Consider the following 24,990-nt stretch of genomic DNA (forward strand, 5'->3'; position numbering starts at 1 on the left):
CACACAACTGGAAGTGTGATATAACTTAAGAATTCCAGGTTAAAGTTTTTATAGGGAAGACCTTTTGCTTCCCACTTCGCTATCATTTACAGAAAACATAGGTATCTGTTACCAACAGTCTTAATATAGTTTCTTTACCAAAAATCTCTCCCCAACTTTCCTAAGAAAGATCTACACTAGTACTGTTTACCATAAATGCAGTCTCATTAAAAAAAAAAAAAAAAAAAAAAAAAAAAAAAAAAAAAAGATAGCTACCTAATAGCTATTAGTAAAGGGTTGTTCACCGTGACACTCCTCAGAAGCGTGAAACAAGATAGAGTCTTGAGCTGTGTGTGGACAGAATATGACAAACATGGTTGTTCAGTCTTGCTGTTTCATAAAATTCAAATACAGCAGTAGGCTTATTTCTAAATCCTCTTCCCTCCTTAAGTAACTTGGCCATGGATACTGTCTCAATCCTACCTGTGCTGCTGTCCAGACCTTTCAAGAAATAATGTGTTTGTACTGCAGCAAGGTTAATGAGAGATTTATTAAATGGCAGATTAATAAAATTCTTAGGAGCATATAAAAATAGTAAGTTCAATAGCAGTGTCCGCAGCACTGCCAATGGAAGGCCTTTCCATAGTGACCTCCTAATCTGAATTATATTCAGTTAACAAGATCCCTGCTGCTTGTTTTGCGTTAAGAATGGTACCCTGTATACATATAATGGTGCTGGTTTATTTTCATGAGTAAGTGGTGCTTTCTCTTCAGCTGGAAGCATAATTTGCTGCAAGTCCAGCACAAGTGTTTGCAATCTGTGGTTAGCTGAAGTTAACTCTGGAGCTTTCCCTGGTGCTAATGGCCAAAAAACATATCCTGTAACTCTACAAGCTTTAAGACCTTTATACACAGCGCTGAGTTTTCCTTTTTGGAGGACATCAAAGGAGGTAATGAAATGTCAATTTTTGTAAAGCAAAGCAATACCAGCAGTAAACCCGTGTATGGGAAAGGAGGACAAAAATCTTTCTTCACCATTGCTCCTTATTTCACCAGCGGTACATACTGAAAAGACACTGGGAAGCTGAAGTGTCCTGTGGCTTTGAGCATTCATCCCCTTTCCTACAGACACTGTAGACTTCCCTGTTGTGGCTTAGACTAGAGTACAGCTCTTCCACTGTGCTTTAGGCCAGGTGAGAGATTGGGTGTTCTTATTAATTCCATTTTAAAACTTCCAAGCTTTGCACCCCTCCCACACAAACACTATTCAGTCTCACTGCTAAGGGGAGGAAGAGGAACAGAAGGGTAGTAGGAAGTTCTGCTAGATACTGCTACTCATGCTCTGGTTTCACAGGTGCAAGACCACTGCACTCCCTTATCAAAGGTGTTACCTAGAGCTAGAGGGAGCAATGTATTTACACAGGTCTAGCTTTCACCTTCTGTAACAATATTTGTAGTTCAAATTAAAGTACTACTGATGCACCTCCCTCATTTATATTTTTGATAATTTAGAATCTTAGAGGTAACAACCCTGATGATGTGCAACACCAGCAAAACTGAAAATATTAATCACATAGTGCAAGACTGAACTATTCCACAGAAGGGGAAGGGAGGAAGGAACAAAGCAGAGCATTTACCCTGCTGACTTACTTGTTTTACCTTCAAGGAAGAAAGTTCAGGCTTTGATTAGAGTATGGCTGGTCTTGCCAACCCTGCCAGAAAGATAAACTACTTCTATTCAGCCCACTGAGGCTACAGAGCATCTCCCAGGAAGCTGGCCACCCTCTGAGGATGGCAGTTTTTGTTCAACAATGTCTTAATTAACCAGCAAGTCTCTCCCAATAAAAGAGGGTCTTTAGCACCCTCCCCTTACACAGCATTTCCGAGTTCTGCCCTGCAAAACACCACTTCCTTTGTCAACTCATTAACCCGACCTGTAGGTTATTAGTTATTTCAAATCTTCCAGCAGAGGAAGAAAAAGAACAAAAGTGAATCCTGTGTTCAGTTCAGTTCTTTGATAGAACTGCATTATAGCAACAGTAAAAAATCCAGAATGCTGGTGGCAACAATACAGATTTTAAGTAGTCTGAGCACCTTCCAGTTCAGGGTAAAGCATTATTCAGGAAGTAATAGTCAACAAAAAGCAGCAGTTTTTTGAGGGGGGTGTGGTGGTGGTGTTTTTTAGTATTTTAGTTTATCAGCACAACAGCAGTCTCAAACAGAAAAAATATAATTAGGTAAAATAAATTGTAGTGCATGATTTTTAACATTCCTTTTTTTTTCTCCTCTCATAAGGGCAGTTAAAATTAACCTTCCTCTCCAACACTCATGCTTCCTTTCAGCTGAACCACTTTCAGCTGTGGCTAGTGCCAGATTTCTCTGAATTTGAGTTTGTGAACAAAGCACCATGTTGTATGCTACTAGGTCTGTCACCTGTCTCACCTGGAATCATCAGTTCTTAATACTGCCAAAGTCACAGAATAAGGACCTAGTAGCTGCAGTTCTGTTTTGGGGTTAGTATTAGTATTTTAACCTCACACTCCTACATTGCTGAAAGATGAAGTTCCATTAAGGCTTTCTAAATCAAATTAACTTTTTTGTACAGCAAGTTACTAGCCTTAATGATTAAAAAGGGAATTAAGAGTTTCATTTAATAGAACCATTAACACTGGTCTTGGACAGAACTTTGAATCTATACAAGTCAGGCTCCACAGATAAGAGCCATCTTGTCTCAAAAGCCAAGTAACCTTTAAAATCTGAGCACTTAAAACAAAAGTTTGCAGTCGTCGCATGAAGATTTGTTAAAGTCTCAGCTTGTTGCTTTTTCACACACAACAGCCTTCAGAAGACAATTAGCAGCAGGTACAAAGGGCAGAGCCCACCTTTATTACATGAAAGCATCTGGCACAGTCTGCATCTGAAAAACTTCACAGGGTTTAACAGCAGTAGTTTCATTACTGCAGCCCACCAGTCTCAGTAATCCCAAAAGCAATATATTACATCAACATCCCTGAGATAAGCAAGTAGTACTGTCCTGGCTCTCCAAGCGCAGACGCTTCAGCTCCAGCTACCCAGCGTTACCAGTGCCGACCTGTACGCTCTGTGGCTCAAATGGGAGCAGGCAGCATAGAAATGATCCTCCCTGCTCCGATTCCTTCCTCACTGGTTTCCTTCCCATCAGTTTCTTCTTCCTGTGCTGGCTTAGGGTAGAAACAAGAAGCATCACCTGTTCTCTCCACTTTCTATCCCCCAATTCTTAATAACAAATCAAGATACGCTGTCCAATAGAACTTCTTCCAATGCCCAGGAAGGAAAAAAAAAAAAATCTTCCTTCCAATACAAGAACACTAGAAGTAGTCATCATTAAACTTAAGTTTAATACAAAAATCAGTAATTTTCATTTCATTTACAGATGTTAAGATTCACTTAGTCTATCCTTGCTAATTCATACTCTGAAATTTCATTTTAGAAGTGTTCAAAGGATTGAACGATAAAACTAAACTTATTTTGCTAAATATCAGTTTCAGCAGAAAGTGATCTGTTCAGTACTTCTTCCTGAAAACATCTTTACAGGACTACCAGTCACATAACACACAAACAAGTTAGCAGGTTCTGGCTGTACAGTATTTTACAGATACCATTAAAGTGCAAAGAATTCTGCCAGTGCAAGTTCAGACTCATCCCCAGAAATCCCTGTTTCGCAAGCGAGGCTGAGCTCCCTACACGCTATCCAATTAAAGGATCGTCGTCGTCATCTTGTAACTGAAGTCGGGAGAACGGACGCGGAGAAGGTATTCTATTCTTCGAGATTATAATAATGCAGGTGAAAGTAGTCAACACTATCAGGGCCCCAATAACTATCCCAATCGCCTCCGGAAGATTTATGCACCACTGGTCAACCAGCAAGCACTTGGCATTACTGAAGGTTCCATTGTGGGGCTGAGGCGTCAGTCCCAGGATGTGGCACATCATGGGGTAAATATCAACGTTGTTCATCCTGCTCTGCTTGTAACCTCGACGGAAAGCGGGCCCGTGAGCAGCCAGGAACGGGTGCATGCTCGGGAGAGCGTTGTCATAGCCATGGTCACCTACTGGAGAAACGCAGAGATCGGAGTTAGCATCATAGTTTCTGTCTGAATGTGTCAAGTTCCTCCCCATCTCTCCCCTGCCCACAGGAGGCATGTTTTAATCAAGGACTGCTACAGAAAATACAAGCAATCCTTCAATCAACGCCTAGTACTCAGAGTTCCTTCCCTCCTCCCTGCTCCCCAGCAGTCTTTTTCCTCACTGGCCTTCAGCCATGATTTCCCCCCTCCCTAATTATCTCTTTTCTCTTTGGTTATCAACTGTTGCAGTTTTTCACCTCTGACTCATGATGTCAAAGTTGAAATGGATGTTCCCATTCCACAAGATATCAGTGGCTGGAATGAAAGTTTTCATTGCCAAGATTCTGGAATTTCTAAGGCAGACACTTTAACTGCTTTCAAGAAACCAAGCATTTTCTCCTTGATAGTGTTCAGTTCAAGCATAATGAAGTACCCTCAGATCACGTTTATTACATTAGGTATTTCAGGTAAAAGGATACAGAAATAAATCCCAAAGCAGTCAAAAACAAAAAACAGCCAGAGGATCATGATGTCTATGACATATTTTTAACAAGACCGGCTACAAGGTTGGCAGGGCTTGGACATTTGGTCAGTCTTTAAGAAAATACTCAGATTTTTGGTGGAATACAAATAGTTAAAGAGCAGTCATAGTCCAATATCCTAGTAACATGCCTGGAAAATGCCTTCAAAATCTGTTCTAGATGTCAAAAACACAAAACTTGAGTGACTGTATTTAGGTTTAGACTTCATTTCTTAAAAATGATTTAACCCATCTGCCTCCAGAACTGCCTTCTTGACCTTAAAAAAAAAGGGGGGGGGGGGGGAAGAAGAAGAAGAAGAAAAAAAAAAAAAAAAAAAAAGGAGTTCTTGAAGTGTTATGATTCCTATTGCTTTAGGTGAAATCACACTTAGTTTGGTTTACTTAAAAACAGTGGAAAATAAAGATGCTACTTATATCACTTCTTGCTTGCTTTAATGCAGTCTTGCATTTCTTGATTACTTTTTCCTTTTTCTACCCACTAACTTATTTTGAATAGACCCATTCCAAGTTGCCTCTCCTATAAAGCTTCCTGTATTTGAATTTCTAAGTGGAAGGGCTGGTGTGTGCTGCCACTGCTAGGAATGGCATTGGTATTAGTATACATGCAGATCCTGTGCTGCCACTTTGTCCACAAAGATGCATACAGTAAACACTTAAATAGCTATGTAGCCTTCTGAAGTTTGATGCACAAACCTTCCAACTTGCCTTTGGGAAACTTTGGCAAGCCAAATTCTTTTAAAAAGTGACTCAACTCATAATGCTGTTACTTCTAAATATAGACTTACCAGCTGTTTTTAGGTAGACAAAGTCAACAACATTCAAACACACACAGAATTATTCTCTATAGAGTTGTCATTTTTTATGATCAGACTCAGTTTGAAGATGATTGTGGCAAATTTGGGAGAAATTCAATACAACCATATATTACACTATAAGCAGTACTTCTGTACAAACAATGAGAAAATTCAAACGTCAACATGCAGAGCGCAGACAATAAGAACAGCCAAGATGTGAAAAACCAGTTCACACTTCCCAGCATCCTGCCTTTGGCAGTGGTCTCATAGTATGGAAAGCATACAGCAGGGTTAGCCAGGGATCAATTCCCCAACATGCCATCCAGCCTCTAGCCGCTCAGGAAAATCCTGGAAGTTGATACCTCTGTACTTAATATCCATTAATATATTTTTTCCCCAAAATTTGTCCAATCGCTTTCTGAAACCATATATATTTTGATATGCATGGCATCCAGCAACAAAAAAAAATTGCACAGCTGAGCAATGCACTGTGTGGTGTAACACCTGGATTCTTTATTTTTTATTTATTTTTTTAAAGAAAAAAAAAAAGGAGACATGCTACTTGATGACCTAATGAGAACTCTGGCTTCTTAGACTATTATTCATATCCTATAAATGTTCTTAATAGCTTTAGTATTTCCTTCCACTTAACAGCATTATACATATTCTGGGAAACAAAATAAGTATTGTGTCTTGCAACCTTCAATTTATACTCCCCATATGTATTTTATATTCAAAAAGCTTCCACCAGCCTATGGCTCAAGACACACAGGCTGCATAACTTGCCTAAGATCTCTCTTAAAGTACACCTCAGGCTATTAATTTGAATATAGTCAAGTAGAATATTTCTCAAGCTAATGGAATATCCCCCATCTCTTCCTCATCTCTTCAAACTCCCCAAGTTCAGCTTGAAAATGCTTTTGGGAATTGCTGCCTATGAGACGTTCCTAAAGATGCATAGTACAAGGGCTCTAATCACTAAGCTAGGACCATCCTACAGACTACTGGAATAAGAACAAAACTGTTTACCAAAGCAAGCAACCAAGAGCACAAAGGAGGAAGACACACTTACATTTTGAAAGTGATTCATTTTGTACAATTGTCCAGCCTTCATCTGCAACCAGAATTATGGGCTGAATTCTCTTATTATGCTGGTAATGAAATCTGTCAGGAATTTCTTCTTTGAGATACACTTTCATGTGCTCATTGCAGTTTTTCAGTAAGTTGTATACGTACGTTTTGTCTGTCAAGAAAAAACTGCATGTGAAACAGCTGGGAATTATGTCCTGTTTACTGCAATTATCTATCATTAAACTTTAAATACAGTCTTTTCAGAACAACAATTTTCTTTTTAAAAAGAGGCATGTAGAAAAGAATTTTTTTCATGTCCCTTATGAAATGCTATCCACATCAAGGTAGATTTCACAGTTTCTTCCCCTTTTAAACAGCAGATTCATGGCTGTGGTCTAGGACATACAATTCAAATTACTCCTTCGACTTTTGGGGGAAGGGGTAGAGTAGGGATCAAAATTCAAGCAGCAAAATCAAGAGTAATCATACACATAAGTAATCAACATTTTATCCAAAGCAGTGAACATTATTTTAAATTTTGTTCTCTGTGGATCATTTTGTTCTCTATAATCACTTCAGTCTGGCCATACTTGGGCAAACTCTGAGAACACCAACAGTGCCATGATTTAAGACAATATCTGTCAGTACCTACCCTGACAAAAAAGAGGTTTCATTCACAGAAGCAAAAGTGCTAAAGCAATCAAAGTTGGGTTTAGATTTTTTTTTTTTTTTAACTTTGAAGTTTACACAATTACACTTAATTCTGAATAAAACCAAGTGTTTATTTCACGCTCAGTATGAATTATAACTGCAGAACTCAATGACTGAGCAACAAAAGAGCACACATATTTTGTGCCTATTGACTAATTTGTCAATAAGCTGTACCAGGACCATCTTTAGCACTCATAGCTATTTGACAGAAAATGCACTGATTTGGTAAAACAAAGAAATTTCTAAATAAACAGACAATCTTTCTTTAGTTTGTTCATTACATCAAAGTTGTTACATATGAACTACACTGGGTTTGCAAAAGATGTGAGCAAACTAGCACACTGTGTACCTTCTAGTAATAACATAAACAAGATTTAATTCTCAATATATAACTTAAAAAAAAAATACATACTCTGCCTTGGCAGCACCGCAGCAACTGGACTCTTGTCTATGAGAGTATAGTTATTGCGACCAATACAGCCATCCAGTATAATCAGCTTCTTTGCAGAACACGAGGCCATTCCATGATCACTTGTTATTATGACATTAATAGTGTCCCACAAACCTAATGCCTTCAATTTCTTAGTAAGGAAACCAATATGATTATCCACTTGTTCTAATACTTTGCGCATGTTCTCAATATTATCAGGTCCATATTTATGCCCACTGGCATCTGGTTCTTCCCAGTATAATGTAGCAAAACTGACTGGTGGGTTGGAGTTATTCAGCCATGTAACAATTTTTTCCACTCTCTCCTCAAACGTTACTGAAAAATTATACTTTAAAAAGAATTGAGGGGTTGTATTGTGAATTTTCACATCAGTACCAGGCCACATTGCAGCAGCACTTGCTCTGTTTCCCTGCTGATTTGTTACCCAAATTGGAACTGCCTCATTCCACCAGAAGGGATCTGAATCTCTGAACTGTGAGAATGTTTTCTGGGCATCTGGATCATACATGTCATTAGCCACAATGCCATGACTTTCTTCATATAGGCCTGTCACTATGCTATAATGGTTTGGGAAAGTCTTTGTGATAAAAGTATTTGTAACCTGTCTGACAAGCACGCCATCCTCAATGAACTCCTGGAGATGAGGAAGTTTATAGGTTTTCAAGTAATCAGCCCTGAAGCCATCAAAGGACACAAGGAGTAACCTGGATAGTGGATTACCAGTAGAGTTACCACAACAGGCAACTATTCCAGAAAAAAATAATGTTAAAATCAAATTCATTGTTGACACTTTGAAGTATTCCCAGCAGATAATCTGATGCACCTGAAAAATTTAAAAAGATAGTACTTGTAATACAAAGTAGTTGTCCTGGAACCAGTATAGCTAGTTATATATTATGCGCATCTTCCAAAGACAGGTATTACAAAATAGCTAACCCAAGCAACAACTAAAGTACAAAACAAACAAACAAAGACAATGAGATTGCTTTCATTCAAGATTTTGCTTTAAAAGACAAAATTCTTTTTTCTTTTAATTATTTCATGGTTTTATCTGTTTTATGACAATTCTACAGCTTAAAAAAGAGTGATCAGTATTTGTCTTATGTCCAAACATACCTATCTCAACAACTCTGGCTCCACATTCAAGAGTCTCATGCACCCCAGATGCCAGAGTTTGGACCAGAAATCTGTTTGCTGCTGTAATTACTATTTTCCTTTTTTTACTGTACCTTTTCTTTTACAGTTTCCATCACCTTAAGCTGCTAGAAGACTTTCCAGGCTTTCCACTTCCCTAGTTATTCACTGCTTTCTCTATACATGAAGTTGCCAGGAATAACTTGTGCAACAGTTCAGGAGGAAATAAAAGCACCTCTGCTCTAACTGCATTGAAACTTGTTCTCTACAGCCTCATTTTTCAGAAAAAGAGATTAGTCACCTCTGCTACTGATGTTATGAGGCAACTATTTCTTTTTTTAATCAAGAAACTCATGACTATTACAAACACAAGATATGATTTATAAGGTTATCGTTTTTGATTATAAGCTAACCTACAGCAGAAAGGACATGCCTGAGCTTATTATGTGCAACAGGACCACTCTGCTCAGTAAGATCTAAAATTACTCTTCAAGCCTCTAAGAAAGAGGAGTGAAACTTCAGGTTTCACAAAAACTTTCACGATATTGCTGGACAGCATATTTACTTCTAAAGAAAAGCCCCATTGAAGCATTTTTTTTCCTCTCTCTCCTTGGCACAAAACAAACCAGGCTGATTTTCAGAGGAATTGCAAATACCTTCCTAACTAACTTCCTAATATCTTCTGGCCTATTTCAAGCCTGCACCCCAAATCCCTGGGCTCTAGAAACCAAGAGCGATAGCACTTTGTGTCAAAAGCATAAATAGCTTTAATGTTAGCCAAAGCTTTGGCAGTGAGAGGAATTCCAAGCACAGGAAATCATTGCCCTGTTTTCCCCACCCCAAAAAGTAAAAAGTTTTTTAAGAGATACAGATGTTAGAAGAGAAGATCATCATAAACAGCATTAGGATATCTCGTAACACAGCTGCATCGGGTCAGAACTGCCTCCACGACCCAAAACTTGCTTGCAGGAGGCGGGCACCAGCAGCAGGAGCCAAACCACCTATCTCAGCCGAAGCTCGTCCCAGCTTTCACAGCAGATACATAACTGTTTTTTCCACAACAGAGATACAGCTGGTTTCTTCTGCCCGGTTAACGCAGGCTTTCAGCCCGCTCTAACGAACCCAACGCGCTCCACCTGTAGCTGAGGTTCGCCTACGGCGGTAGCTCCACGGGGGTAAAACCCACGCTCCGGGCGCGGCGTAAGCCCGAGGTGCCGGCCCGGGAACACCCCCGGGGCACCAACCCCGCCGTCCGCGGGCTGATCAGCGCGCAGTACCTCGGGACTAACCGCAGGAAGCTCCCGGCGCGACAGCTCCGCGCTCCCGACCGCCGCCTGGCCGGAGCCCCCACAGCACCTCGGGAAGGGGCCGCTCCGCCCTCGGCGGCTTCCGCTGAGGCGCCGCACGGCCCCTCGGGGCTCCCACCGCGGCCGCGCCCCTCCTCGGGCGCTCGTTTCCCCCCCGAGACTCCCCTTTCCGTTCCGCTCCGCTCCCTTCCCTTCTCCTCCCCAGGCCTCGACTCACCCCTTCCCGGGGAAGGCAGGCGGCGGCGCTAGAAGGTCACCGGCTCGGCTCGGTCCCTCCCGCACCGCCCCAACCGCCATTAACGGCCGCAGCGCAGCGCACCCGCAACCCGCTAGGCGGAGAGCAACGAGGCCTGTCAGCGGGCCGGGCCGCCGGGCGGGCTCCGATTGGTCGGAGCGCCCGCAGGCGGCGGCTGTGATTGGCTCTAAGGGAGCCGGGGGGCGGGTCGCGTAGTGAGTGATGGGGGAGTTGGGTGCAGGTGCCCGGGGGCGGGGCCGCGGGGAGCTGGGGGGGGGGGCGGGAGTGTGGGATGGGGGGAGTTGTGGGGAGCTAAGTGGGAAGGGCTGGGGGACTGGGGGGACAGGGGAGCAGGGCTGGGGGGCCTGAGTGGAGCAGGGCGTGAGGGCGGCTGGGGGGAATGGGGCTGAGGGGAGCTGCAAGCAGCTGTGAGGAGCTGTGGGGAACAGAGTTGTGGGAGCAGGGCTGTGGGAAGTGGGGTTGAGGGGAGCTGTGGGGAGCGGGGCTGTGGGGCTGTGGGAAACAGGGTTGAGGGAGCTGTGAGGTGCAAGGCTGTGGGGAGCAGGGCTGGGGGAGCTGTGAGAGGCAGTGGGGAACAGGGCTGGGGGAGCTGTGGGAGGCAGTGGGGAGCAGAGCTGGGGGGGGGTGCGGGAGGCTGTGGGGAACAGGGCTGAGGGAGCTGTGGGGAGCAGGGCTGTGGGGCCAGGCTGCTGGCAGCAGGAGGGCCACGACAGGACGCGGGAGCCCGGGCGTCGTGAGAAGCTTGCTGGCGCCTGGGCCGAGATGGGCCTGGGCCTGGGCCTGTGTGGGGTGGCCCACGAGGCGGGCAGGAGACCCCCTGTCGCAGAGAGCAGGCAGTGGGGGGGGGGTCAGAGCTGCCTGCTGGGGCTGCTGGCACAGGCAGCGATGCCCCACGGCTTCGGACGGACACGGTGGGCAGGTCAGGGCGAGGCGGTGGATGGTGCCGTGCCGGGAGTTCCCGTTTCCCCAGGATACCTGTAACCGCTTCCTTTGCAGGCGTCGCAGCAGGGCCAGGCCTGGCCTTTGCAAGGTGGTGGTGGTTGTCAGTATGACGTGCCCTCCTCGACTCCTGCTCTCTTTCTCTCGTGCAGCTCAGAAAACTGCCTGTTCGTACTCTTTCCTACGCGTGACCAACCTCTTCCTGCTCGGTTGTGGCCACGCTGGTTTAACCTAAAGCATAGAATATATGCAGGGTATTGTGAAAGTGTTGGTGAATGTTAGTGCTTCCAGGGCCAGTGCTGGCCTTAGGAAGGCTTCACGTGTGTGAATGGGTGTGGAGGTGTGAGGTGAAGCGTTGAGGTCTGGTTTGGGTCTGGATGTAAGTTTGTTTTGTGACTCAAGGTGGAGAGTTCAGATTCCCTCTGTCATTCTTTTTATTATTAGAAGGGATTAGTGAGTTTGCAAAACAAGTTGCTGGTGCTGAGAAAGAATGAAGTGAACTCTGTTTAAATAGAGAAAATAAGTGTACTTTAATAGTCTGTAGCAGAGATCATACTCCCCAGTTTAAATTTTATCATGAAAACTGAGAAAAAGCCATGTGTATAGCTTGGTTATTGACTTAGGCAGAGGATCTGGATTTCCTTCTGTTTATTCTGCTAGCATGTTTGTTCTGAATGCTGCATAGATTTGAGCCTGTTTCTTTTTAATGGCTTTTATGGGTGTATGAAGTTGGTGAGTTATGCTACCTGTGCCTATCAGTTGTGGAGAGTTTTCAGAGATGTGGGACAGTAGGCTATTGATCTACAGCTGCCATGAGAAAACTAGTGAATGAAGTGTCACACCTCTGATTCACCTTGGCTTATGGAATATAGCAGGTGTGGCAAAGCAGAGGCTTGTAAGGTGGAAAAAACATTCTAGGTGAGCTAGATTTCATGCAGGTATTCAGATGTTACATGTCAAATTCAAGTCAAGTTTTTTTTTTTCTTCTTAGTTATACTAATCAAGCTCTGTAAATATGCACATGACCATTTATGACATGGAAAAGAGAAATGTCCTTTATAAGTTACCTTATTGTATTGTCTTCAAAATAGTTACTACACAGAGTGAGTTTAAGGTATAGGGATTGTATAACAGGTGTAATCTTTTAGCCTGCTTGATTTATTATCACCTCTAACCAGTTTTATGTGATTTGGATCTTATTAACAACTTGACACAGATAAATTTTAAACATCAAAGATCTTTTTCCTAACCCAGTTTAGCAACACACTCACTCATCTATTCAGTCTTAAAAGGTGTGAGTAATCTCTTTCTTATTTACCCCATATTTGTGTGCTTTGAAACCTGTTCATGGCAATATGAGCTCCGCCTAATATAATTTGGCCAATTTGACACATCATGGAGGCAGCATACTTGACCAGTTCTGGACTTCAGAAATGTGCTAGCCAACGTGTATAACTGAAACGTGCTAGCCAACACGTAAGTCTTGGGTTTTGCTTACAGTGTGTGCCTGTAAGACATGAATTAGTTGCGTGTATACTTAATTTAACAGAAGAAAAACTGAGAACTATCAAGATGTTTGCCTTTCATCACCTTAATCTCTCCCTGTATTGTATTTCACCCTCACATTTTTCTGTTTAAACTGCAGTGCTTGTAAGCACTAGACTATACTAAATTTTGCCAAATGCTGTACAGATTTGGCTGCTGTAGTACAGCTGAGCAGTTGCAGCTTGAAAACTACTATATAAATGTGTTTGTGTTAGAATTTACTGAATGACAGGAGGTAAAGGATAAGCAGCTACAAAATATTCTCAGTGTTTGACTAAGTTTAATAAAGGACGTAGTTTCCAGGCTGGAAACTATACCCTTCTGCTGGTAGTGTTGAGGAGGGAAAACAACTCTTTTTTCACTCAGATGAAAAAAAGATGCAGATGAGTAGTTCAAGTACCTGTTTTAAGCACTTTCTAAATAAAAAGGAGGTCATTTTCAGTGCTTATAGCCAAGACTACTGAAATTGAATATTAAAATAGATTTTTTTTTTATTTTTTCCACCCATTTTCTGAATATTTTTGCATGTAGCAGAGGTCTCTGTGGCCAGTTAGGCTAAGTTGTTTTTTAATCAGTCATTTATTGTATTTTGATGCATCTTTATATGGTTGAGAAGAAGGAAAACATGAATATATGATTCATAAAACCATAAAAGGTAGGTGTTGACTAATAGCTGTTTAAATTTGTTGAACTTTGTTTTTAGTGCCCATTTAATCTGAAGAATAGATTGTATATGGAGATTGTAAACAGAAGGGAGCTTTAACCACACTGTTTCTCAAGCCAGCTATGAATGATACCCCTAGGGCTACATGACAAGGTGATACAGAGTATTATGGTGTCACTGTTCTCTATTTCAGTTACTAGAGCCTCCACTGCGTAAAAAGTTGAAGCCTAATTTCTCCAGCTGGACTTTCTAAGGGTGCTTAGTTTCAGAGGTAAGCAAGCATATTGAAATGATGCCAGATTTCAAAGGCAAATAAAACTGTTTTCCTTGGAACAGCTGCTTTGGTAGAATAAAAAGTCAATATTTCTTAGGCTATCAGGTATTCTAATGGAATTTCTAACCTCTAAGTTGGATAGCAAACCAAACAAATTCTTATAGAAAGACCTTGGAAGATAACAAATAAAGGACTTTGAAACATCCAAATCAGTAATAATTATGTAGGTCCTGCAGTAAGTAATGCAGGCGTTCAAATGTCTGTATTGACAATGTACTATGCCTGGTGTTTTTAACAACTAAAAGCTGTTGATGTAACAGTTGAGTGGCCTGTGCAAAACAATTTTTTATTGTTTGTCCAGTTCCCAGTGAAGAAATGCATGTCTCATGCAGAGTCAAATTTACTAGTGCGTTGACTTAATGTCTTTTACGCAGTGTCAGTAGCAAAGGAAAATCTTTCTGAAGATGAATCATCATTATTACAATGGAGTGCTGAATTCATGAGGCAGCTCCTCCAGCACAGAACCCTCAGTTCCTACTAACATGTGAAAACATTCTTTACCACTTTTCACTTTTAGGTTCAGCTATTTCCAGGAATCCTGAGTGCTTTCTTTTAACCATTTCATTTTTCTTGCTTGTCCTATTGCTGAAAAAGATAGAGCAAGCAACTGAAGAAGCTCAGTTTGTTTAGGTTATCAAAAAAGATTTATAGATTCTCTGCCTAGAGCATGTAAGTATCTTCATGGAAAGCAAATAAAACTGAAGGACTCTTTTAATTAAAGCAATAAAATCATAACAATAGTCAACAGAAGATTACATCCTGAGAAATTCCAATAGAAACAAGTTGCTATTTCCAAACAAGAAGGCCTATTAACTGTTGAAGCTACATGGGGAACTAAAGGATTTGGCATTTCTTGGAGTCTCCAGGACTGAATGTCTAGAAGATACACACATTATGGGATTTAAATAAAGGGATGCTTAAGTAAAATTCTTGCTGTGTTGGGACTCTTGTTAAATAAGGTACTCTTACTTTATGCCTTTAATTATTAATCTATGAGAAGATGAGAGGTATGCCAGTTAGTGGTCTGACATTCTTGTCATTTTTCCTTTTGTCCATCCTTCTCTCCTGCTCTGGAGGAAGAGATAACTGACTGTAACAATCCAATCTTCAGCTTGACATATTAAAACAATTCAAAGCTAGGGAGTCACAATTTTTGTTAGGGTTGCGAGGTGAACAAATACAGCTTCAGTGGTCTGATTTTTAACATACTATTCCAAGTCTGTCACGTTCTTTACTGTATTTGCTGTCCCTTGTACAAAGTCAAATTGATCTGAAGCCAACAATTTAAATTAAATGCCTGTGTTCAGGCTATTAAAGTGAGCCCTACTTGTCGCTATAGTGTGCACCAGATAAATCTGTAGGTTCTCAGTGAGAGTTTTGATGTCTGTGTGTAGGCTGCTAAGTTTAGGTGAATTCCAATCTTGTTGTCTAAAAGACATCTGTTTTAGGGAGCCCAGATAACTGAGCTATGGAGACCAGCAGCTTAATCTCTTTCTGAGATAATGCCTCCCACCTATTTTATGACATGTTTGAGATATTTTTCCCTCTCCATTGAGTATAGAAGGAGTCAATGATTAACTTAATGTAGATGCTGAAGTTTTAGACAACTAAACTTAGGATAACTGAAGTTTATAAGAGTGAGACTTGCTGAGATTTTACTGGTTGACAGTATCTTGATCTTATGTATACTAACTGAAAGCTCTGATCAGAATCCTGTTAATTTGGGTATTTCTTGCTTTAAAATGATTAAAGTTAGGACAAAGAAAGGAAATTTTGCCATGAAGTAGCAATTAACCTTGAAAATGAAGACTTTTATTGCTCATATCTTCTGTCTTATAAAAGTATTGCTGCTTACGGTTTATATGATCATTTATCAAAGCAAGTAACCAGTGATACTGAATCATGTGGCTCATACGAGTACAGATGGGGCATGCAATGACAAGTGACAGTTTTAATTAAATAACTAATACAGAAAAATATTGCTATTATTAAGCATCGCAGATTTGTGACCAGAGGAGTTTGAGGAGTTGATGAAATTGGTGATCTCTCTTTTTCATAATCTTGAATTCTTGTGGCTGTAGAGCTGGGATCACTGCTTGGAGGGCTTCAGTTTTCAGTGGAGAATGGAGCACAAAGTAGTGCTGAGATCTTTTCTGCTTTTCTGACTCTACAGAATGCAGAATCTCTTACCTTGTTCAACCTCTTTTCTCGCTCAGTTCTTTGATGGAGACATTTCTGGCTGGGGGACAGGGAGGGAGCAGCACAGGACGCAGAGCCGGGCACAAGACTAGTGTTACACATCGCGATGTGGACGTGTTGGTGTTGGTCTCATTTGACATCACGTATCTTTTGAGTTGTGTCTCTAAAGCTATTTCCGTCTTCCCAGAAGGTAACATGGAAGGGGTGTAAACTGGCAGTGGAGTTCATATAATATGATTTGAATTTTCTCTGATTTTCACCTGGATAAACTGTTAAGTGTGATTGAGCTTGCCCTGAGGCTTCATCACTAGGCAAAGGAGTGAAGTCTGGATCTTTGAGCTGAATGGCACTTTCTTTGCTCTTGGGAGCTGGGCAGAGGAAAGGAGAACTCATATAACTCTCATTTCTGAGTGACAAAATCCACATAAACTTTATTTAATTATTTTATAATACTCATATATGTAACATTTTCATTCGTATACCTTATTTTACCTGTGATATTTTATACCCTCCAGCAGATGCTGCTGCATCCTGCTAATGTTTTCTTTGAGGAGGAAAAAAAAATCCAAGCAGACATTTAATTTAATACTATGCAACTGTACTTTGCTCTTGGTTTTGCTGTGAAGGAGTCATGAGTCTGTATTATTTTTTTCTTTAAGTGATTTGCCAGCAGAGTGGTAAGGAAGGAATTTTTACGATGTTAGAAAATTAATCCTGCCAGTGTATAGATCAGTAGCTGTTGCTTATCAAGGCCATGCTCAGAGGAAGTTGAACAGATACAGATAGAAATGCAATTGTATTTCTACAGAATAGGAAGAAATGCAAATGTTTTCTTAAAAAATCTTAAATTTTCTTTACATTTTTACTAAAAATGTAAAGTTATAAAAGTTTCTAATAGGTTCATCTGTTTTCCCATTTCCTTGGACTTTGTATTTCTTTAGTGTAGTAACAAGTAGTAAACTCTATGTACTGAAAAACAAAAAGCACAGTAAAACTTGTAAATCTGTGAACTGAGATAGCTTTTCTGGAGCAGAGCTTTCCATGGTCTGAGATATACATGGAAAAGGGTACTTCAACCTCAAAACCCCCTCAAGTTGTTATTAAAATAAAGGTGCTTTTCCTCGCTGGTAGTTCTGAGGAGCTTTTCCTTTGTCGTTTGTCCCTCTCTGAGTTGCAACTTGAATGTTGGATCATACCCAATGGTGTATTAGTGGTGGTCGAGAGCCCTCTGTTGAGTAGAAGATTCTGAGTATCTCTGAGCAGAAGCGATATGAGAGAGGATCTCCATTTTTCCATAAAGTTTCTGTCTCTCGGGCCATGCAGAGGCGTGCCTACTGTATGCGAGGGAATGACTATAGGCTCTAAGTGGCAAAAGCTCTTTTAAAGCCCATCACTTGCCATACTGTTACGCAGAAGCTCCCACAGTGCTGCTCGTTGCAATTGCTCGCTCTCGATTGCTCTTCTTTATGCTGCATAGTTTCACTAAATCCGTTATCTTAAATTTCACTCTGTCCATTATCTGGGACTTTAATATTCTCGGAGAAGGGAACTGGATTTGTACAGGAAAGTGTTCTTGGGCCTCCAGGCTTCTATTGGGATCTTTGCAGAAAGGGAATCTCATAAAATCCCAATTTAGACAACAGTCAGAGTTTTGTAGCAGAATTTTGACCCTAATACTACTAAATCTGTTTTCACTTAATAGCAAAAACCTTTAAACCAGAATTTTACTTTTGTGATTATCTTTGTGTTTTATATAAAGCAGCAGCTTCTGAAGGTAAATCGTTGTTCAGGAAGTTTGTATTAAAAATATAAGCCTGTAAGTTTGGATAATGCAGCAAGCATCATTTCAGTGGTAATTTAGGCTCATGATTTTAAGCCAGTCCTATTGTTAGCCTAATGGTTGATTTTGGATGCTGGAAGTTTGCAATTCAGGTCACATACTATACACTTCAAAATCTCTTGCTTAGTATTTCCATTTTAAGAATTGTGCCCCAATTATATATGCAAAATATGAAGAGTAAATGTTCTTTGTTCTGTTTGCTGATGTATCATCTGTGTTGGGCAAGATTATGCGGGTGATAATACTTGAAATTAGATCTCAGCTATATATCTTTGAAGCCCTGTTCTAGGGAGTTAGTCCTGGAAGTTATAAGGATTTTAAATGAACCTTCATCTCAACATGGTGTGTCAGGATGAAAAAAAAAATCTTTTATCTCAAAACTGAGAGGTTAAGCCCAGTTAAAATCTAAGCATTTCAGTAATAATCTGCATAAAGCAGGTGCAGTAAGCATTAATATAAAAGTCTTAAGTCAGTAGGATTTGAAATTTTCATAATTTTGCTAAATTCAGATCCAGATCTTTAAGGAGTTTCAGCTCCTTTGATTTCAGAGGCTCTGGAGTGTGTATCTGTCTTTTTAGAGGGCAGTTCATCTTATCCCAAACCTCATGGTATTTGTCTACTTCAGATTCTTTGCAGATTACTCTCTTTCCATTCTTTAGTGAAAAGGATCTATATGGAAGAGAGGGCTAACCCTTAGATTTTTAAAGTCAAGTGGAATCAGCCCACTTTTGGAAACTTGGGTATATCTCTTATCATATACAGATATATAACCTGTACTTGAATATAAATAATGGATATATTAAATTGTAAGTATTTGTAAACACTTATTCAGTGCTTGCTTTTCCTAGATTCCAAGGCATCTCATAAGACTTTTCACAGTTTGGGCCATACTTTACAGACAGGAGAATGAAGGCATTACGGGTGAAGTGAATAGTTCAAAGTCTTGAAATGAACCGGTGGCAATACTGGAAAGAGTGCAAGTTGAATATCTTTTTCTTGTGGATATACAATTTTACATTTTTTTTATTTGTATTTTTTATAAATGACCATTCATTATTTTGTAAGGAGCCACTGCAACAGTGCAGGTTGTTTATCTTGTTGATGCAATTTTGCCTTTCTTTTCCTTGAAGCTAGGCTTTCGTGTGTTGTGAAGATGAATATGATGAAGTCTACATTTGCACCTGTATATACAAAATGGACTCAAAATTTCCAGTAAAACTGCTTCTAACTTCCTGTAAAAGTATATATTTATTTTTACTGTAGCTTTCTCATGTGATACGTGCTTCAGCCATTTTTCACTATACTTGGCCACAATATATCTGGAAGAACAAAAAGTGATTACAGATCCTAAGGTATAGTTACCAGTAGTCTGATCAAAAAAGGGGTTAAAAGTGAGACAGACAGCCTTATCTCTTACTTCAGCGGAAGTATAGTTGTTGATTTAAAGCTCTCTGTAAATGATTGTTGGAGATCTGTCATGTGTAGCAGCGCATTGAAAAAGCATACCACAAATCTGCTTCCTCCAAAAGGGTGTTTGTCTGTCAACATCTCACTTTAATTGCAGTCTTCTAAGGTACCAGAAGGCAGGCAAAACTCACCAGCCAGCAATCATGGATAATAAGGATTTTACAAACGTTTATCAAAATGTTAATACCAGTATCTATGGGATTCCAGAGTCTGAGGACGACAAAGGGAATCATCTTTATGATCATGTCCGTGAAGATCTAGCATCTCCTTCTTCTACAACTACCAATGCAGAGAGCATGGACTTTGGTCTAGAGAGCCCAGAAGACAGCCGCAGTAATTCTGTGGCCTCTCAGCATGGGCTCGATGGGGAGGACGGTTCTTCTTCATCTCACCATGGTGCTGAAGACTACCAGGAGGAGATGGAACTGATGAGCCCAACTCAGGAAGATAAACATGTAGGGGGCATGATGTTTGAGAACAGCATGCTTTCTCCTACTGGTTTCCATGTGACCTCTCAGCGTGATTTTGATGGGGAGGATGGTTCTTCTTTTCACCGTAATGCTGAGGAAGACCACCAGAACCAGGAGAAGATGGATCTGATGAGCCCAAGTCAGGAAGATAAACATGTTGGGAACATGATGTTTGACAACAGTCCTCCTACAGTTTTCCAGCTGCATCGGAGCCAGAGCACTTCTTCCAACTCTCCAACTTCCATCAAGTTCCCCCTGAACAATAACTTTGGAGAAACGGACAACTTTCAGGAGGACTATGAGATATACATGTTTGTAAAGGTAAGAGCTTGTGTGCTTCTATGAATATGCTAGATTTAAGCCCCAAATCAATCTGTGTGTCCTCCAGACTGGTAAAAATACAGCTATCGTCAGGGGAGCTTTGTTCCCAACTCTGCTGCCTGCATGCTGCAGTAGACTAAGTCGATCACTTATCTCTTGTATCCCTTAAGGCACAGAGAGAAAGCTGTGGAGTGTGGAGATGCCTGGGATTTCTTTAACTCAACTGGAAGAATACTGAAAGTATTCTAGTTGTTGTTGCAACTCATTTATTTTGTAAAATTGCTTTGCTGCTACAGCTAAACTACTTCTGCTACCTGAACTGGTTTAATTACAGCTAGTTCAAGTATCTCTCTGTTTCACTTTCAATCTAGCAGCTAGTAGATCAAATATGATAGTTATTAAGACTGTGACAAAACCCAAATATAGTTTTACAGTTTTATAGTTTAAATATGTTCATCTTTGAAAGAGATCTTTCTTTTATTTCTTTCAATATTTAAATTAATATGTCTGTGACAGATTATAAATGTGTATTTTAAATTAATTTCAAGTTAGATATCAATTCCTGAAGGATTGTTTCACGCTTTAGCTAACCTCATGAAGTAGCACTTAAGTTCCTAAACCGTAAAACACCTGTATTCTTAAATACACATTATACTTCTCTTCATAAAAGCTCTTGTATTCAACCATTCTCAATATTTATAAAGCTGTAAGACAGACTTGACAGTTTCTTCTTTTTAATTACATCAGATAAAAATTTTCAAGTTCTTATCTCCCTTGAACAGGACACCGTGAGCACTCTAGTTTCAGTAGAAGTGTTGTGCAGCCTGCCACTTTTCAACACAAATAAGATTATCAGAATCTGTTCCTCAATTTCATATGTGCTTTGAAGGCAGAATAAGAGATTTTCTTATCACATAGAGTGAGAAGTGTTTTCAGCAAAATCTGTGTTAGATTAAGCTTATTTGAGCAACAGTACACTAAAAACTTTGCATTGGTGTGAGATACTGATTACATTGTATGAGGTAGGTTGGACGAAATGGCTTGATGTACTCTTCTGGCTTCATTTAGTTTCTATTATAAATTCTGTATGTCTTGGAAAACTGAGTTAAGAAAGATGTTTACTTACTACACTCCACTGTCCACATTTACTTATAGGATAAAGAAGATCACCTCTATAAACAGCAACATAATCTTGAAATTCTTTTGAATGCCTTATAAAAGTTATGATTTGACCACTTTTCTTTTGTCATGTTTCTCTGAGTTCTGTAGATGAAAAATTAATGATACTCCTCCTTCAGTTATCCCTTCTCTATATGTTACAATACTTTGTGATTGTGTCCTAATTTTTGCAGATTAAAAAAAAAACACAGAGAAAGTGGTCATTAGGTCATTTAGTCTTACTTTGCATAATACAAACTGTAAAACTTCACTCATATATCTTGATTTCTATATAACTGCAACAAACCTTCTAAAAAGATGTGTATCTTTCAGGAGAGGGAATATCTACTAATTGCTTGGTTATGAGTCATTCTGGTTCTACATTTGTTACCACAAAGGGATTTTGCTACTGATTTCTGTAGAACTGGGCTATGGGAGCTATGTGCATATGGTTTTTTTGTTATTTGCCTACAACTTAAATTTTATTAGTCTTAGAAGTCACAGCTGCCCTTTCTTGAACTGAATTTGTGACTAGGTCCAGGTAGTTGATAAAAATATGTTAATTATATGGGAAAAGTAAGATCTGTGATGTTGGTGCTAATTCATACCTCTGGTTTTAGTCCTGCCTACATGTTTTAAAAGTTGCTGCGATTGAATATATATTGTTTGTTAGCAACTTCATGGCATTAGTTACTTTGATGTTGTATTTTGGCTTAGAAATCATTCCTCATTCTAATAAATCATATTTATTTCTCTTTCTTTTAACATCCTTTTCTTTCAAGGTAATAGTGTCCTCCATTTCCATGCATGAGAAAAAGAAAAATGCATGGAGATTCTTCTACTTAGTCAGAGATGTTGTGGTTAATTTACATTTCTGGAAAGCAAGAAGAAGGGCAGTTTGAAAAGAGTTTGCCTGTAAAAAGGTCGAGTAAGTTCTTTTCCTTGCTTTTGTTGCACAGAAAAAGCTGAGTGTCTGACAGAGGAGATTATCAAGTAGTAGAGAGAGGAACACGTACTTTGGACTCTATTCACTTACTTTAAAATAACTGCTTAGTCCCATTTGCAGTTGAAATCCAAGACGTCCCTTGAGATCCAAGACATTGCTACCTGGCTAGGGGATGAGACATGAGGCTTTCACGTGATTCGTACCCTGGTCCTCCTCCAGCAGGTGCTGGAGGCCAGTTGGGCGAGGCTAGGACTTCCTAACATACCATTAGACAATTCTGTGTGGGTGACTGAATTGAACTCTTCATGGCCGTTTTATTCTTTGGGCAATTTCATTTTTGGAATGTTTATTTTTCTTTCATTCTTTGTGGTATCGAAGCAATAAAGGATTAATGCCGTGGAGTGCAGGGTCAGATTTGCTAGCTCTGATTATCTAGAGAGCAAAAGTCAGCCTATAAAACAGAAGATATTAGAGTAATATGTAACAAGAATTGTAAAATAAAAGGTGAGGGGTGTCACTTCTTTACATGTGTGAACCTAGCCTTTCAGTGGTTACAGTGACCATAGTTAATAGACAGTGTCTTTCTGTTACGATCTTTTGTCCACCTGAGGCCAGTCCGGTGTTGCTCTGTATGGACAGATTATAGAGCAAGTGCAGTGCCAGAAATATTGAAGATAAATATCCAGCTTATATGCATTCTGTCGTGAGCCTTGACTTCTTTCTCATTTTCTGTTCAGGCCTTTATTCTTCATGTGGATCATCTCTATTTCATAGCTGTACTGTGCTGCTTCTCCAGTTCCTTCCACAATTTGGACTTTTTCCCCCTTTGTTGAGTCTGCTTACCTCCTTTCTAGTTAGCCAAAGCTGCCTAGTCCTGAGGCTTGTTCTCTCACTACAGTCTGCTCACCTTGGCTATGCTCTACTTCCTTTGCAGTGACTGCATTTCTTTCCGCTCTTTGGATCTTGTCTTCATTCTGGCTCTCCTTGCCTGTTCTTCATTCCCATGCCTGCTTTCCAGCTGTGGAGCTCATACTTCCTCCTCTGGGGTAGTGAAATATTGCTTCATCTGTGTCAGGTTTCTTGTGGGAGTGTTTTGAAATTGTGACCATCCTCCCCTGGGTTTGCTCTCTGTTGCAGACATCGACAATGACAGCAGGGCCTTTTGCAGTGGACAGCAGTAGTGTTGACAACTCTGCCACTGCTTACTCCTTCCTTTGGTTTTAATACTAATAAGTGTCTGTGAGTGGCTGGAAGTGTCAGTGTCTGATAGAGATGGCTGCTGATTGAAAGCCGGGGGAAGTGAGAAGTCAAAATGACAGCTAACTTGCAGTGTAGTTGCCTAGTTTTAATGCATTGCCTAGAATAGAAATTTAACTCTGATATTCTAGTAATATTTGTAAGTGCTTTTGCCTTGGGACTATAGTTTCAGACTGGATGATCTTTTATGCAGTTCATTCCTTGTTGTTAGGTACCAAGAAAATGTTCATAAACTCATCTTTCATTCAGTCTCAGTACTCTGTCCCTATATCATCATCAATAGACAACTTCTGGAGGTACCTAAAGTAAAGTAAAGTAAAGAATTTTTGTCTCTCTATTTAACAAAGAATTCACTGTACCTTTAATAGCAGAATACAGCAGGCACCAACATGGAAACATTTATGTGAATCCAACCTGTCCAGACTTGTCACAGCCACCCTAATGCCCATTTACCTTGTACTTTCTTCAAACAAAAGCCTTTGAAACATGAACAGAAATACGACCGATGTACAGGCTACGTTACTTAGTGCATAGGGCAGCTTGATCTAGTTGCAGCTCTTGCTCAGATGTCCAGCTTTTTCTCTTGTATGTTTTATTTCCTTGTTTAGTAATGTGTTTGTTCTGCAAGCTGAATTTAGGAACATTATATTATTTTCCTGTTAATTAAATATTTTTTCGTCCATTTTTATTTTAAAGAAATGATTGCCCTTCTGCCTTTCACTCATATGCCTGAGACAAGCTACAAATTATATCTTCTCCATATACATTTCTACTCTAGGAACACACCTTCCCCAAAAGAAAGCGTCTTACCTATAGCAATTAACATTTTGGTTTATGCAAATGGTGCCAATTTGATAGAGTTGTTTAGCATCGCGAGCTGATGTAATAGTGATACATGCTGTATCACTGCACTGGTCTAAAAATCAGAGTTCTTTAGATTGGAAAAGACATCTGGAGATCATCCAGTACAACCACCCCTGCTCCGAGCAGAGTCAACTACAGCGGGTTTCTCATGTACAATGACATTCTGAGTACTTCCAAGGATGGAGACTATACAACGTCTCTGGGCAGCCTGTTCCAGTGTCTGACCACTCTCACTGTATAAAAGTTTTTTCTTATGTTTAAATAGAATTTCCTGTATTTCAATTTGTGCCAATTGCCTCCTGTCCTTTCACTGGATACCACTGAGAAGAGTCGAGCTCCATCTTCTTAACTCCTCTCGTCAGGTGTTTATACACACTCCTATGATCCCACTGAGCTTCTCTTCTCCAGGCTAAACAATCCCAGCTTTTCCTGTCTCTCCTCATATGAGAGATGCTCCAGTTCCTTAATCATCAGTGCCCTTTGCTGGACATGTCTCCTGTACTGGGGAGCCCAGAGCTGAACCTCGTACTCCCGAGCCCAGAGCTGAACCCAGTACTCCCCATGGGTTTTACCAGTGCTGAATAGAGGGGAAGGATCATCTCTATCAACCTGCTGGCCTCACTTTTTCTAATGCAT

At 40.3% G+C, this 24,990-nt stretch overlaps 2 protein-coding genes across 5 annotated transcripts in view; one reads left to right on the forward strand and one right to left on the reverse strand.

The window, feature by feature from the left end:
• Nucleotides 1-2,831: 2,831 nt before the first annotated feature.
• ENPP4 (ectonucleotide pyrophosphatase/phosphodiesterase 4) lies at nucleotides 2,832-10,396 on the reverse strand. 4 transcript variants are annotated; one of them, XM_062573249.1, is made up of 4 exons: nucleotides 10,312-10,396; nucleotides 7,615-8,476; nucleotides 6,493-6,663; nucleotides 2,832-4,070 (listed from the first exon to the last, which is right to left on the reverse strand). In XM_062573249.1, exons 2-4 carry the CDS (start codon nucleotides 8,432-8,434, stop codon nucleotides 3,706-3,708), a joined length of 1,356 nt encoding a protein of 451 aa, XP_062429233.1. In that variant the 5' UTR covers nucleotides 8,435-8,476; nucleotides 10,312-10,396; the 3' UTR covers nucleotides 2,832-3,705. The 4 variants fall into 4 exon arrangements, with proteins under 4 accessions (XP_062429233.1, XP_062429234.1, XP_062429236.1 ...); XM_062573250.1 differs by lacking the exon at nucleotides 10,312-10,396 and adding an exon at nucleotides 10,065-10,160; XM_062573252.1 differs by lacking the exon at nucleotides 10,312-10,396 and adding an exon at nucleotides 10,077-10,143.
• Nucleotides 10,397-19,452: 9,056 nt separating this feature from the next.
• The window catches only part of CLIC5 (chloride intracellular channel 5), a 79,124-nt gene continuing 73,586 nt past the window's right edge, over nucleotides 19,453-24,990 (forward strand). The window contains exon 1 of the mRNA XM_062573253.1: nucleotides 19,453-20,129. Within this exon, the coding sequence (XP_062429237.1) occupies nucleotides 19,482-20,129 (648 nt within the window). The 5' untranslated portion in view covers nucleotides 19,453-19,481. The remainder of the gene's footprint in view (nucleotides 20,130-24,990) is intronic.

Source organism: Rhea pennata, chromosome 3, assembly GCF_028389875.1.
Source record: "Rhea pennata isolate bPtePen1 chromosome 3, bPtePen1.pri, whole genome shotgun sequence".
Lineage (NCBI taxonomy): Eukaryota > Metazoa > Chordata > Aves > Rheiformes > Rheidae > Rhea > Rhea pennata.

Coding starts and splice junctions, on each gene's coding strand:
- ENPP4 (XM_062573249.1), bottom strand. CDS start 8,434: ATGAATTTGATTTTAACATTATTTTTTTCTGGAATAGTTGCCTGTTGT. Junction 6,664..7,614: donor TGCGGTGCTGCCAAGGCAGA/GTATGTATTTTT, acceptor TTTTCTTGACAG/ACAAAACGTACGTATACAAC. Junction 4,071..6,492: donor AAATGAATCACTTTCAAAAT/GTAAGTGTGTCT, acceptor GCGTTTCTCCAG/TAGGTGACCATGGCTATGAC.